The sequence below is a fragment of the Oncorhynchus kisutch genome, linkage group LG29, assembly GCF_002021735.2.
Source record: "Oncorhynchus kisutch isolate 150728-3 linkage group LG29, Okis_V2, whole genome shotgun sequence".
Classification (NCBI taxonomy): domain Eukaryota; kingdom Metazoa; phylum Chordata; class Actinopteri; order Salmoniformes; family Salmonidae; genus Oncorhynchus; species Oncorhynchus kisutch.
Window position 1 is genome coordinate 26214959 of NC_034202.2, and position 14245 is coordinate 26229203.

The 14245-nt window shown below is 44.1% G+C and overlaps 1 protein-coding gene across 2 annotated transcripts; it reads right to left on the reverse strand.

The window, feature by feature from the left end:
- Positions 1–696: 696 nt before the first annotated feature.
- Positions 697–14034, reverse strand: LOC109874353 (V-type proton ATPase 116 kDa subunit a). Of its 2 annotated transcripts, none has more exons than XM_031809533.1 (20): positions 13466–14034; positions 12033–12111; positions 11499–11599; positions 11083–11220; positions 10398–10492; positions 10172–10298; positions 9979–10061; positions 9753–9846; positions 9390–9602; positions 8871–9021; positions 8511–8650; positions 8237–8394; positions 7221–7311; positions 3688–3806; positions 3348–3558; positions 3082–3201; positions 2850–2984; positions 2633–2750; positions 2333–2504; positions 697–2095 (listed from the first exon to the last, which is right to left on the reverse strand). In XM_031809533.1, exons 1-20 carry the CDS (start codon positions 13580–13582, stop codon positions 1993–1995), a joined length of 2565 nt encoding a protein of 854 aa, XP_031665393.1. In that variant the 5' UTR covers positions 13583–14034; the 3' UTR covers positions 697–1992. The 2 variants fall into 2 exon arrangements, with proteins under 2 accessions (XP_031665393.1, XP_020321810.1); XM_020466221.2 differs by having other exon boundaries at positions 832–2095; positions 2865–2984.
- Positions 14035–14245: the final 211 nt, after the last annotated feature.

The following is a 14245-nucleotide window of genomic DNA, read 5'->3' on the forward strand; positions in this document are numbered from 1 at the left end:
AACCCTGGGGACAGGACACAGTCAAAGGGAGTCTATTATACTGACAAGATAGTCAAGTGACTGCTCCAACAATGGAAATAGATGTCCTCAAATATGTAAGATTAGGTGGGACCATTCTAGCCAATGAGAGGGCAGATACGCATGTGAACAAAAGGCCATAGAGATAGAGGACTCATCTTTGTATATGTGCCATTATGCTGTCTGTGACAGCATGGGCAGCACCATTGAGGCTATCTTTATTTTAAAGTAGTACATTTTCTTCTTCATTGGCTGATTTCTCCCAACTCAAAGGAATCCTCACTCAGTTGACTACTTTAAAATGGCGGGAGCCCTCAATGGCAATGTTCTTGCTAAAATGGGTTATATCCATGATGAATCTTCTATCTAGCTCTATACCAGCAGTCACAATTCAGTATTTTTTTTTCAAAGTTGAGAAATGCCACATGCGTCCATTTATATCAGTGCATTCCTAATATCCAAACCATTACAAAACATATATTCAATCAAATAACCCTCACATGGAAAATTGGCAATTACATTGTTTGTTGACCAAATTTGACACCATCATTGACCTCCATACAAAAATTCCTACTTTTGTAGGCTTATTTTCGTGGGCAGATTTTGAGCTGAGTAAAACTTCTCGCTTTGCCTCTTCCTCTCTGAAATACTTCAGTAAAAGTGTGAATGGACATGGCATCAATCTGAAGAAAACTTTAATCCACACAGGAACTTGTTAGTCAGCCACCTGGAATACCTATTGTATTCATGGCAAATTAAATTAGATATATTTACAAGATCTAGAAAATGTCATTGATTAGTCTGTATTCATGGTATTGAGCATTGATTCTTTATTTTCTGGCATTTGTGCATCACATCCAAAAACGAGGTCTAAAAAAGGATTAGGATCCTAACTTCTTAAAAAGACATAAATAAATGCATGAAGCTAAATGACATGAATCATTATGATACCAGTGATCCATTTACCAACTCTCAAATAAATTGCACCTCCCTTCACTATAGACACCATCCAGACGGATCAAACAGTCTATGGTCAGAGTCCAATTAATGTCTACAAAAATTATAATTTGAGCTTCAAGTCAACTTCAGTGGATGTCCTTCACCACCAACATTTAAACAAATATTTCAAGCCTGTGCAATTTGTCTTGGTGTAAGTATCTCCTAACATTTGGCATCGTCAGAGTAATAGTTATTAGTGAAAATGCTGACTTTTATTGTACAATCATTTCTGCATTGTTCTTTGAAAAGTGCTCTGTGGCAATGTCCTCTGCAAAAACTCGTAATTGAGCTGTCATCTTTATCCTCCCGAAATGCCACAAGGAGTGTATAATGGCAAAACCGGAGGAACATATGTTCTACAAGTTTACAATTCATTAGACAATACTATTTCTTCAGAGTTGTATTCATGTGTATAAGCACTTTGAAAAACTGCACAATTAGCAGCCATGGTATTCACATTTGTCATTATCGGGAAGAAATTGTTATGGCACTAGAAATCAGGATATTTGATAAGACCTCTAGTCCTTTATGTTTTGAATCTCTATATTTTTTCTTCTGTACTTTAAAGTTGCCTCGGATGAATATGAGTCAAGTAATAAATTACTTTAAAATACACTATAATTTTCTACAAAAAGCTAATAAAATGCTCAGAGCCACCAAATTGGCTTAAAGTGACCACTATATGAGATGCATCAATTCCTCAAGAATATTACAAAGTACATATCAACAGACCTAGATGAAAACTTTTGAATCCCACTGAATTGAGGTTAGCTGGTTATGGACGCAATTATGATGTAAGGAAGTCAGTGCAGCCAATAGTGTCAAAAGTCATATGCTGAAAGACTTTGCTACAAGTCATCCCACCACTGCTCTGCAGTTTCTCCTCTTCATCAGTGTGCCATCTTGCTCTAACTCAGAGCATCCTTCCTGGTACATGATTTCCTATTCAAATCCAGTGAATCTGGTTGTCGCTGGTCACAGTAAACCGTCCTGCTCAAAGACTGAGGGCAGGGCAGAGAAGTCGAAGGGGGCAAACTTGATACCCGTCCCATGATAGAACTTATTCTGGAACTCCACCCTACAAAGGAGAGCATTCACATATGTAAATAACCAGTATGAATACATGCGTGAATAAATGACTGAGTGAATAATTAGAAGAGAGTTAAAGATTTTAAAAAGTATACAGAGTAGGTGACCACTGGGGAATGAGAGAGTATGTGAGAGTGGATGAGTGATTAACAGAGAGTGATTGATTGACTGACTGAATGAGTCATTCAGTAAGGCATCACTTAGTTAAGTATACAGATAGACTCACCAGTGCAGTCGGAGGGCATGGAGGAACGCTGAGAGCCCTTCCATGACAAGCAGGATGGACACAGTGAGCACAGCGAACAGGCTGAACACTGGTACCAGAAACAGCACCCCCAGTCTGGAGGTCATCCTCAGGCCTAGACGCATCACCATGGCCCACAGCACCTCGGAAAGCTCTGACAAACACATAGATAGACACACAGTAAGAGGGAGATTTATGAATCAATATCTGAACATGGAGACAGTAATTGATAGTAATTGCCCCCCTGTGGCCTTTTAAAGGTGTAGTGAGTACGATCCTTACGAGCATGGGCTAAACTGAGGGCCCAGAGACGTAGGTAAGACGCCGTGTTGGAGATGCAGCCCAGGCAATACTCTATGGTGTGGATGGCCTGGTGCAGGAACACATCCCCAAAGTCAAACTGAAAGATGTACAACACATTGACTAGATAGAAAGGCAACAACAGTGATGACTGAAATACAACTGCTCTTACTCAAATGTTTATATGAGATGTATGTACAGTTGCGGTTTTGACCTCCTTAGGCTGGGTGTCCCTGCTGGTCATGAGGTCATCAAATCCCTCTTCCTCATCATCAGCGTAAGCTGGTGCTTGGGACATATCATCCTCACTCACACGCCGAACTCTCTCATAACCCTAAAATACAGACAACAGACGTTAAAATGCACATATATTATTCACTAAAAACACATGGGTAACAAACTCATGACACGACTCTTTCCACCATACTCACCCTGCGCAATCGCAGGCTCTTCCCTCCCCGGTGCAGCCAGTAGAGGTAGACAGGTTTTCCTAACAGCAGCACAGGCACAGACAGCAGAGCCACCACCACCAGGAAGACCTGCAGCCCAGTCTGTGGAGCAAAATACACAGGGTCAAACACAGAGCCACATGTACAGAGACGTTCAAAAGAGACATTCAGAGATTCAGATAGAGATGCTGAGAAAACCCAGAGTCAGAGGGGACACTCTGAATCATGACTCCGTCACTAACACCCACCTGTCCGGGGTAGAGAGGGGTGTTGTCCCCTCCCTGCATTAGGAACATGTTGATGAAGTGGATGAGGATGCTGGGGGCCAGGCGGGAGTCACGTGCACCAAACGCCAGCCACTTGTAGATGATCATGAAGACCAGGTAGCCAAAGAGACACATCAGGAACAGAAACTCAGGGAGGAACAGCAGGTAGATGTTGAACCTCTGTTTGAAGTGCCTGGATAAATGGAAGAGAAGAGGGAAGGGAAGGGGAAGAACACATTTATATCAATGTAGAGGAACTCTTTCTGATGTTTTGTATTCCACAGTAGTGACTACTGTTAGGAACCACTAACTGGTCACTCACAGATGGTTGAATACACTGAGCACCACCCCAAAGCTCATGTGCATGACCCCTATGATGACAGACATCTTCATCTTGTAGGAGTTCAGGAAGGACAGGCGATTCACTGCCATGTTCCAGATCTGTAGGTGTGATACAAAGCATAACATGAACATAACATTAGACAATATCAATACCTGTGTCACGTCTACCCCCGCTCCCCCCTCCGGCACTCAACGTTGCCGGTCCACTAACCACCGGTCCTGGCAACCCATCATTTCATCACCTGGCAACCATCATTACGCACACCAGTGCCTCATCTTTAGACACACCTGGACATCATAACTTCCCTGATTTCTCCCCACTTATTTAGCATTCTGTTGTTGTTACCCATCAGGCAGTGTTGTTTATGTTCAGATGCTACGCTTGTTTGTGTATTCACTTTATGTTCATTCATATTAAACTCACCGACTGCACCTGCTTCCTGTGTCTTCGTTACAGAATACTGCCTCCTAAAATGGAAGCAGCAGCCAACCCGAGACATCTCCAAGATGGTCGACGAACAGCCAGCTGGCGCAACTGGGGACTGTGATGGATGAGGTCCTCTGTGTTCTTCAACGTCTAGATCTTCCTCAAGAGGTGTTACCTCCAACGAGTGGAGGATCCTCTACCATGAGTCGACCCAGCACCTTAGCCCATTCAGCAGTCCGGCCAGGTCAGCGATGCCTGTTTGTCCCTTCCGGAAATATATGACGGGACACTATCCAAATGCTGTGGCTTCTTACTCCAGTGCTCACACTATTTTGCTCATCAGATGGGAGCCCCTGCCACTGAGAGGTCCAAGGCTGCCACGGTTATTGGAGGGCAGAGAGGGGGGTAAGCGCCTACTCCAACTACTGCAGGATGGCCAGACCGCTGCAAAGTACACCCTCAACTTCCATACAGTGGCAGCATCCAGCGGCTGGAATGTGCCGGCGCGCTGCACCTTATTAAGAAGAGGATTGTGCGAAGAGGTCCAGACGGAGTTAGCATGCCGATACGACACCCTCTCGCACTCATCACGATGGCCATCAGTCTGGATATTTAACCTTCCCATCTCCTCTCTCCCTGCTTCGTTAACCGTTCTGATTCAGAGCCACACGCCTCCCCGCGGCTGAGCAACACTGTTGGAGACAGCTGTGGCTCTGTTCCTGTTATGGTTAGTAGGGGCACCAGCTTCAACGGTGTCCACTACTTCCCAACCTGGGATACATTAAAGCAGAGGGATGGCCCCGTGATCATCCATCTCCGGTGGTAGGCGTGAGTCATCACTTTCCACTAAACCCTTTTTAGTACAGATTTCACTAGCTCGTGTTGTTTCTACAGCTCTAGTGGACTCTAGTGCCGTGGGGAATTTCATTGACCAGGCCTTTGCCTCCTCCCTGAACAACCTCATACCTGCTCTCCTCTCCAGTTCAAGCACTGGATAATCAACCACTGGGATCTGGGACAATCACACACATCACAGCACCACTCACCATCACAGTGGAACCCCTGTACCAAGAAAGCCTTCCCTTCCTCATCGAGGCACCCATTCACACAGTCATCCTCGGCCTCCCGTGGTTCCAATGCCATGACCCCACCATCTCCTGGTCGACGATGGAAATTACAGTTTTTTTTTTACAAAACTGAATCTGTGGAGTGCCTACAATTTGATCTGCATCCAAGAGGGGGATGAATGGAAGACGGCCTTCAGCACAATGTTTTGGCCCTACGAGTACTTGGTGACGCGTTATGGATTAGCCAATCCTCCGTTGATGTTCCAGGCATTCGTGAACGAGGTGTTCCGGGACATGCTTGGGCGCCAGGTGGTCGTGTATATCGACGACATCCTGATCTACTCGGCCACCTTGGAGGAGCACATCGCCCACGTCCGGGTAGTTCTGTGACGCCTCCTGGAGAACCATCTCTATGTCAAAGCGGAGAAGTGCCAGTTCCATCAGGCCGTTGTCTCCTTCCTGGGATACCGGATCAGCCCGCAGGGAGTGGTTATGGAGGAATGGAAGGTTGAGGCAGTCAGGTCATTGCCAGTCCAAACCACCATAAAGGGGCTACAATGGTTTTTGGGGTTTACCAACTTCTACCGCCACTTCATTAACTTCAGCTCCATCGCCATCGCCTCACCTCTCTCCTCAAAGGTGGTCCCCGTAAGTTGTGGAGTCCTGCAGCCGATGAGGCCTTCTGCCTACTGAAGGGGTGTTTCACCTCCGCCCCGTTGCTGAAACACCCAGATCCTACGCTGCCCTTTGTGGTGGAGGTGGGTGTGGGGGCTGTCCTGTCACAACGCCAAGGTAACCCACAAAAGTTGTATCCATGTGCATATTACTCAAAACAACTAACTCCTGCAGAGAGGAAATATGACGTCGGTGACCGGAGCTCCTGGCGGTGAAGTCATTCCACTCTCCCGAATCATTGCCCCTGTGCTCTGGGACGTAGATGTGGACATCCGCCAAGCTCTGGTGGGGGAACCCGCACCTACTACCTGCCCTCCGGAGCGCACCTATGTGCCCACGCAGGTAAGGGCTCGCTGTTGACCTGGGCGCACACATCCCTTGGTGCTGCACACCCAGGTATCCCCCACATCATTCAATCCCATCTCCGCTAAGTACTGGTGGCCCACCTCTCACCCTCTTTTCACTTTTCCCTACTCAGGCCGGTGGTTGCTGATGCCGTACCCCACGACCCCCGCCTTCTCTGAACATCAAGGGAAGCCCCGGCTATGCTGTCAGATCCCTCCCGGACTCCCGATGTCCTGGGGGTCGGCTCCAGTACCTGGTGGACTGGCACGGGTACAGTCCAGAGGAGCAGTGTTGAGTTTCAGTGGATGACATTCTAGATCTCAACATCATCTGAGATTTCCACCTTTGCTGTCCGGCCCTCTCCTCGCCCTCCTGGCCGGCGTCGTCCTGCGGCTGGGTACTGCCACGTCTAGTCCCGCTCTCCCCCCTCCGGCGCTCGATGTCGCCGGTCTACTAACCACCGGTCCTGACAACCCATTATTACGCAGACCTGCACCTCATTAGGCACACCTTGACCTCATCACTTCCCTGATTTCTCCCCTTTTATCTAGCACTCCGTTGTTATCACCCATCAGGCAGTATTGTATCTATGTTCATGTACAGACGCTACTCTTGTTTGTGTATTCACTTTATGTTAATTCGTATTAAACTCACTGAATGCACCTGATTCCTGTGTCTTCGTTACAATCTGGATATTTGAGATCAGTGAAAGGCACAAGTGTAACAGTATAGCTTTCATCCGTCCCTCTCGCTCCCACCCGGGCTCGAACCAGGGACCCTTTGCACAGAGACAACAGTCACCCACGAAGCATCGTTACCCATCGGGCCCTTGCAGCACAAGGGGAACAACTACTTCAGATCTCAGAGCGAGTGACGTCACCCGATTGAAACGCTATTAGCGCGCACCACTGCTAACTAGCTAGCCATTTCACATCGGTTACACAAGGAAGAGTATAATTGTGTGTAGCATCTGAAACTATCCTGTGCATGTATACTCACAGGATCAATGCCAAAAGGGTATGGTCCAACGAAGACACCACTGACATTAGGATCAAGGATGAGCAAAGTATTTGTTTGGAGTGTTTCATTTCTGTAATAAAAGGTGAAGATGAGTACAATAACCTCAGCCAGTTACTGCTGAATGAAAACTACAGGTAAACTACCGTTCAAAAGTTTGCGGTCACTTAGAAATGTCCTTGTTCTTGAAATAAAAATCACTTTTTTTTGGTCCATTAAAATAACATCAAATTGATCAGAAATACAGTGTAGATATTGTTAACGTTGTAAATTACTATTGTAGCTGACAACGGATTAAATAAATAAATAAGGAATATCTACCAGTCTCAACGTCAACAGCGAAGAGGCAACTTCGGGATGCTGGCATTCTAGGCAGAGTTCCAGTGTCAGTGTTATTTTTCCCATCTTAATTTTTTTAAATTTATTGGCCAGTCTGAGATATGGCTTTTTGTTTGCAACTCTGCCTAGAAGGCCAGCATCCCTGAATCGCCTCTTCACTTTTGACGTTCAGATGGGTGTTTTGTGGGTACTATTTAATTAAGCCGCCAGTTGAGGACTTATGAGGCATCTGTTTCTCAAACTAGACCTTCATGTACTTGTCCTCTTGTTCAGTTGTGCACTGGGGCCTCCCACTCCTCTTTCTATTCTGGTTAGAGACAGTTTGAGCTGTTCTGTGAAGGGAGTAGTACACAGCGTTGTACAAGATCTTAAGTTTCTTGGCAATTTCTCGCATGGAATAGCCCTAATTTCTCAGAACAAGAATATACTGACGAGTTTCAGAGGAAAGTTATTTGTTTCTAGCCATTTTGAGCCTGTAATCTAACCCACAAATGCTGATGCTCAAGATACTCAACTAGTCTAAAGGCCAGTTTTGTGGTTTTCTTTCAAAAACAAGGACATTTCTAAGTGACCCCAAACTTTTGAACGGTAGTGTACACTGAGAAAATGTACGTGCGTACTGTGCTTGTGCATGTTTTTGTGTGTTAGTTTAGACTCACGTCCACTGCTGATCTGTGAACATAGCCCTAACACTCCAGCCTGAGCCAAATATGTTGAGTGACTTGGAGAAGCAGTCATTGTAGATCAGCCCCGTGTACACAGAGAAAAGGCCCATCATTAGTATGATATAACGTCCCTCGAAGAACATTGTCCAGATCTGAGGACAACACAGAAACCAATATTCATGGAAATCTATCAATTTACGCAACAAAATCAAGATGACCACAAAAACGCAGTCGAATGTGATAGAAATTTCCCTTTAAACATTTTTACCTCATTATCAGAGCGCTTGCGCTTGTGGCTCTTCTCTGTCAGCACCATCCACAGGGCAAAGCATGCCATGACCATGCCGTGACCAAGGTCCCCAAACATGACCGCAAACAAGAACGGGAACGTAATGATGGTGTAGGGGGCTGCCAATCAGAGATAAACATGATCAGAGTGGACAATTTTGCTGGCCTTCATTCAGTCTTATGTAACTTTGCTCAACCTGACCTGTCTGCCTTACATGAAGTGGTTAGTCGTACTTCTAATGCTATAAAAGTGCTCAGCTGTGCTTGCCTAAATATTGTGTCTGAAGTGTTCCAAACTAGCTTACCTGTAGGTCTGTCTGTGAACTGTATTTGTACTCACCTGGACTAACCTCCCTGTAGTCTCCAACCCCATAAGCCTCTACGATACTCTGAAAGCCAGAGGTGAACTTGTTTGTTCTCAAGAGCGTAGGCGGAGTGTCATTGCTTGGGATTCGGTTTACAAAGGATGGTACAGTGGCGTCACCTTTTCTCTGATAAGGGAAAAAACCCATGTATTACATTTACACACTACTGTCAGATTTGATGAAACAAACTGTGTCTGTAGCAGGTTAGCATTTATTGGAATGACTCACGTACTGTAAGCAGCTCTGCAAAGTGGTGACAATCTGGCACAGTCACAGTCATAAAATCAGATTTGAAACCTAACCCTAACCTTAACCACACTGCTAACCGTAATGCCTAAACGTAACTTTAAATTAAGACCAAAAAGCACATTTTTGTTTTCATGAATTTTTACAATATGGCCAATCTAGTGGAAATCAAACAGGACAAGACTCATCCCAATAAACGTCGATGTGCGTATCTGTAGGACTACAATATCCTCAACAGCCTCACTCACCGAGCCTTCCTCCAACGCCCCCCGCAGGTTGGTCAGGTCATTGACAGGGCACCACACCTCAGCTATGAGACACTTGTTGGTGACGTCAAAGCTACACAGGTTGAGGATGTGGTAGATGGCCTTCATCTTCTTCACCTGCACTACCCAGGTGAAGGCTGACTCTGAGGCCTTCTGCAGCACCTGTCTCAGGTACTCCTCAGTGCGGTGGAGCACCTGGTGAAGCCAGGGGACATTTACAAGATGTTGCACGTTCAAGCATTTGCATGTAGTATTGTTACTAGTGTTAATGCAAATCATTTAGCCATCCTCTGTCATACATTGTTTGGGCATTGTCTCAACATAAAAACAGAGACATATACATACATTGTTTAAGTCCTGGATGCGTGTCCTTAGGCTGTCCATCACATCTGCCCTCTCCTCGTCGTTCTCAGGGTGGGGGTAAAGGTGACAGTGGTAACTGGAAGAAAATAATAACAAATATAATTGTGGCCTGATACAGATCAATGACAGACAGGCTTGTCAGATGATGCAGATCTGATGCTGATAATCGATGATTTTGTCTGTTTTGTGATGGCAAAAGTACACTTACCAATCACAGATCTTCTGGACCTTCTGTCCAATCTGGTCTCCCCAAAATGAGATGAGGAACACCACATTTGTGCTGATCTCACCCTGAAAGGGACACACACACACAACACTTATAGTATTCCTCTTATTATGACATTAATTGATATGGTGGACATAGTAATACGGATTTCAGGAATCTATCTATTTCTACTCACCGTGTCCAGGTCAGCGAGGCTCTCACCCAGCTCTGCATAGCTGAGGATAGTGTAGCCCTTACACACCCTCCACAACATGCGCTCAAAGGCCTCCACCTTCACCCGGTGGATTAGACCTGACACGAACCTACAGCCAAGAGGAATAATTTACTATTCAGGACTCAAGCTGATTCTGAATGTGATTAGCTACACATAATGTGAGTGTCTATTTCTCTGTTAAACTTACCCCAGCTTGGCTCCCAGTCTCTGCATACCAGTGCAGCCTGCAGAGTCTGACTCAATGGATTGGAACTCTTCATACTGGGGGCCAAGGGCCTCATGCTGCATACAAGGAAAGGCCAGGTTAGCATTATCAACACACAAACACCAGTAGCCTAGATTTAATAAAAACAATTGGTAATTTGTTCAAAAATTGGTAATGATTAAATAAAATTGTATTTAAGTCGTTTTTAAATGTTCATTTATTAGTTTATAGATAGTTTATAAATCTGTACTAGAAAAGTTAAGACATAATGGTTGAAATTCATTGCTACACCTATTGTCAAGTGTAGCCTATAATCTGCAAGCTAAAAACAATGCATCATAGGCTGTGGAATCACATGACCAATTTACATATTGTGTTCATTGTTCAAAGTCAGGTGACATTCATGCGCGTGGTGTGACCGTATCATGTCAGCACGGTCTCTACTTCACCCTGTCTTATTCCAGGTTATGAGAACTCACATGGAGAGGACAGCAAGAGCCAAAATATGGTGTCACTGTCAACAAACAAATGCATCTGGGAGTGCAATAGAGCAAAGGGTGAGTCTGATAAGAGTATGTGTTACTTAAATGGCATGAGGTAGTTATGAGGCGAGGTCATGTGATAGTAGAGTGTATGGTGTAAATAGACATGATAACCTGGCACTAACCCGGGAGCGGCTGTGTACGAAGGTGCGCGTGATCCTCAGCATGTGCGTGTACTCAGTCAGCTCCAGAAGATTCCGCTGCAGCTTCTCTTTGTTCCTGGCCACCTCACTAAGCTCCACCTCCAGCCTCTGGAGCTGCTCCTGGGGGACCACAGCAGACAGACCATACACGGTCAACTCCCCTTAACCACAGCAGAGAGACCACACACGGTCAACTCCCCTTGACCACAGAAATCATATGGGAATCAGTTCCCCTCAACCATTATTAACACAAAATCAATACCCTAAACCCTGCTCGATACTATCTTGAAACATTTACCAACTCAGTGATTCAACCTAAACACAGTGCACTCAATGGCAGTGCCCATCAACCACATCACTCACTTGTTTTTACATGACAAACAGCATCTCAGACCTACCATGATCTCAAGGACATGTTTGGGGGGAGGGGCGACTGGACAGATTTCGTCATCTTCTGGCACGGCAATATTTGCCTTTCGGATTTCCCTCAAAAGGTACCCTGTCCAAACAAAAAAAGTGAGAAAAAAAATAGTTATTGTTTAATCAGTTAAACAAACACTGACTGAGCACATAAGAACACACAATCATTATGGGAATCTGTTGAAACATCCACATTTAGAAAACCCAGACAGGTTTGATCAAAACATAAAGAGGCCTTGCTAAAAATATGTGTGGAGGAACAACTGAGATCTATATCTAGCACAAAGCTAGTCTTTCACAGCAAAAAAATATATATCATTAGCTGATAATACATTCTCCTGCTGTTGTCATCACTATATTTAGCATGACTTGTAATTCAATCTGACTGCATGGCTGTTACCAAAAGCAATCTGTCATTCTGTAGAGTAGACCAGAGCCTGATCAAACCCCACCAGTAAATCAAACGTATGGTGGTAGTAGTCCTGCTTTAGTGTCCATCTCAGTGACCTCACCCAGAATTCTCTCCATCTCCTCGCATCTCTTGATTTCACTGACGAAACGGCGCTGGAACGAGTTGACACTGGGGTTGAGCTGAAACCAGAGGAGCACAGTGGTTAGGTGACATTGCTTTTAATCGTTTGCTTAATCAGCTTGTGCTACTTCCTTGACAAATAATTGGTCAATAAGTATCACATTAACTGGACTGATAGACAACCTTATGAGTAATGATGATAGACAGACACATGTAGGATGAATGATGATAGACACATTTAGGATGAATGATGATAGACAGACACATGTAGGATGAATGATGATAGACAGACATATTTAGGATGAATGATGATAGACAGACACATTTAGGATGAATGTTGATAGGCAGGCACATTTAGGTTTAATGATGATAGACACATATGTAGGATGAATGATGATAGGCAGGCACATTTAGGATGAATGATGATAGACACATGTAGGATGAATGATGATAGACACATTTAGGATGAATGATGATAGACAGACACATGTAGGATGAATGATGATAGACAGACATATTTAGGATGAATGATGATAGACAGACACATGTAGGATGAATGATGATAGACAGACACATTTAGGATGAATGTTGATAGGCAGGCACATTTAGGATTAATGATGATAGACACATATGTAGGATGAATGATGATAGGCAGGCACATTTAGGATTAATGATGATAGACACATGTAGGATGAATGATGATAGACAGACACATTTAGGATGAATGTTGATAGGCAGGCACATTTAGGATTAATGATGATAGACACATATGTAGGATGAATGATGATAGGCAGGCACATTTAGGATTAATGATGATAGACACATGTAGGATGAATGATGATAGACAGACACATGTAGGATGAATGATGATAGACACATGTAGGATGAATGATGATAGACAGACACATTTAGGATGAATGATGATAGACAGACACATGTAGGATGAATGATGATAGACAGACACATGTAGGATGAATGATGATAGGCAGGCACATTTAGGATTAATGATGATAGACACATATGTAGGATGAATGATGATAGACAGACATATTTAGGATGAATGATGATAGACAGACACATGTAGGATGAATGATGATAGACAGACACATGTAGGATGAATGATGATAGACAGACACATGTAGGATGAATGATGATAGGCAGGCACATTTAGGATTAATGATGGGGGCACTGGCAGTCTTGTAACACACACATATATGCAGACTGACAGGCAGACAGACATACAGAGAGGCAGACAGAGAGACAGACACACACACACACACAGAAAACAAGAACATGGTCCAGACACAATTGACAACTGACAGGCACTGAGCAGGCCTAACTGATATACACTTGTGCTGGTATTATTGCATTGCAAGTCTGTACATAGGCTCGACAGACAGGTGGTGTACTTACATCTCGAAACTCGACCAGACCCATTTCTCCCAGCTCACTTATGCAATCGTATGCAGAACCGGACTGCAGAAACAACTGCACCAAGCACATCTCCTCACTTCGGAACACCGAGCCCATCTTATCTGCCACCGGCACCTTGCTGACGAAATCTCCGGCCTAGGCCTATTAATTTACACTACGTGAACTGTAGCAGTTGCCTAGGTGCTTGCGTTCAATAAATCATAACAACGCGACAACACAACTCTGTCGGTTTCTACTATGCCACGTTTCGCAATAACGTTTCCGAAAATTAATACATCGTATCGAGTATGAGCTCTCAATTTTGCTGAATTACTCTGCCTGGTGACAGTAGCCGTATTAGTTATTTAATCGATAATAGTGCTCGAGCTCTTAGATCCTTAGGTCCCCTAAAATATGAGAAAAAAAAGAATACACTATAACCCACCCTAACCCTTCTATCGCACCTATTTTATCGAGCGAGCCACATACTTCGCGTCATCCTGTACCTTTAATAGTTGTCGCTATCACAACGAGTCAACTCTATCCCCGTCGCAATGCTGGGCAAGACTGCTCATTATGCAAAACAAAAATAATATATATATATATATATATATGGTCAAAAGGATTTCTGACATCATTGTAACAACTGTCTTATGACTTATGTATTTTTTCTGCAGGTTTACCATGTACTTTTTATTTATATGTATAATTTTGGATATTATCGGATTATATATATATATATATATATATATATATATATATATATATATATATATATAT

Coding starts and splice junctions, on each gene's coding strand:
- LOC109874353 (XM_031809533.1), bottom strand. CDS start 13,582: ATGGGCTCGGTGTTCCGAAGTGAGGAGATGTGCTTGGTGCAGTTGTTT. Junction 10,299..10,397: donor AGACTGGGAGCCAAGCTGGG/GTAAGTTTAACA, acceptor TCTTGGCTGTAG/GTTCGTGTCAGGTCTAATCC. Junction 8,395..8,510: donor GCAAGCGCTCTGATAATGAG/GTAAAAATGTTT, acceptor TGTTGTCCTCAG/ATCTGGACAATGTTCTTCGA.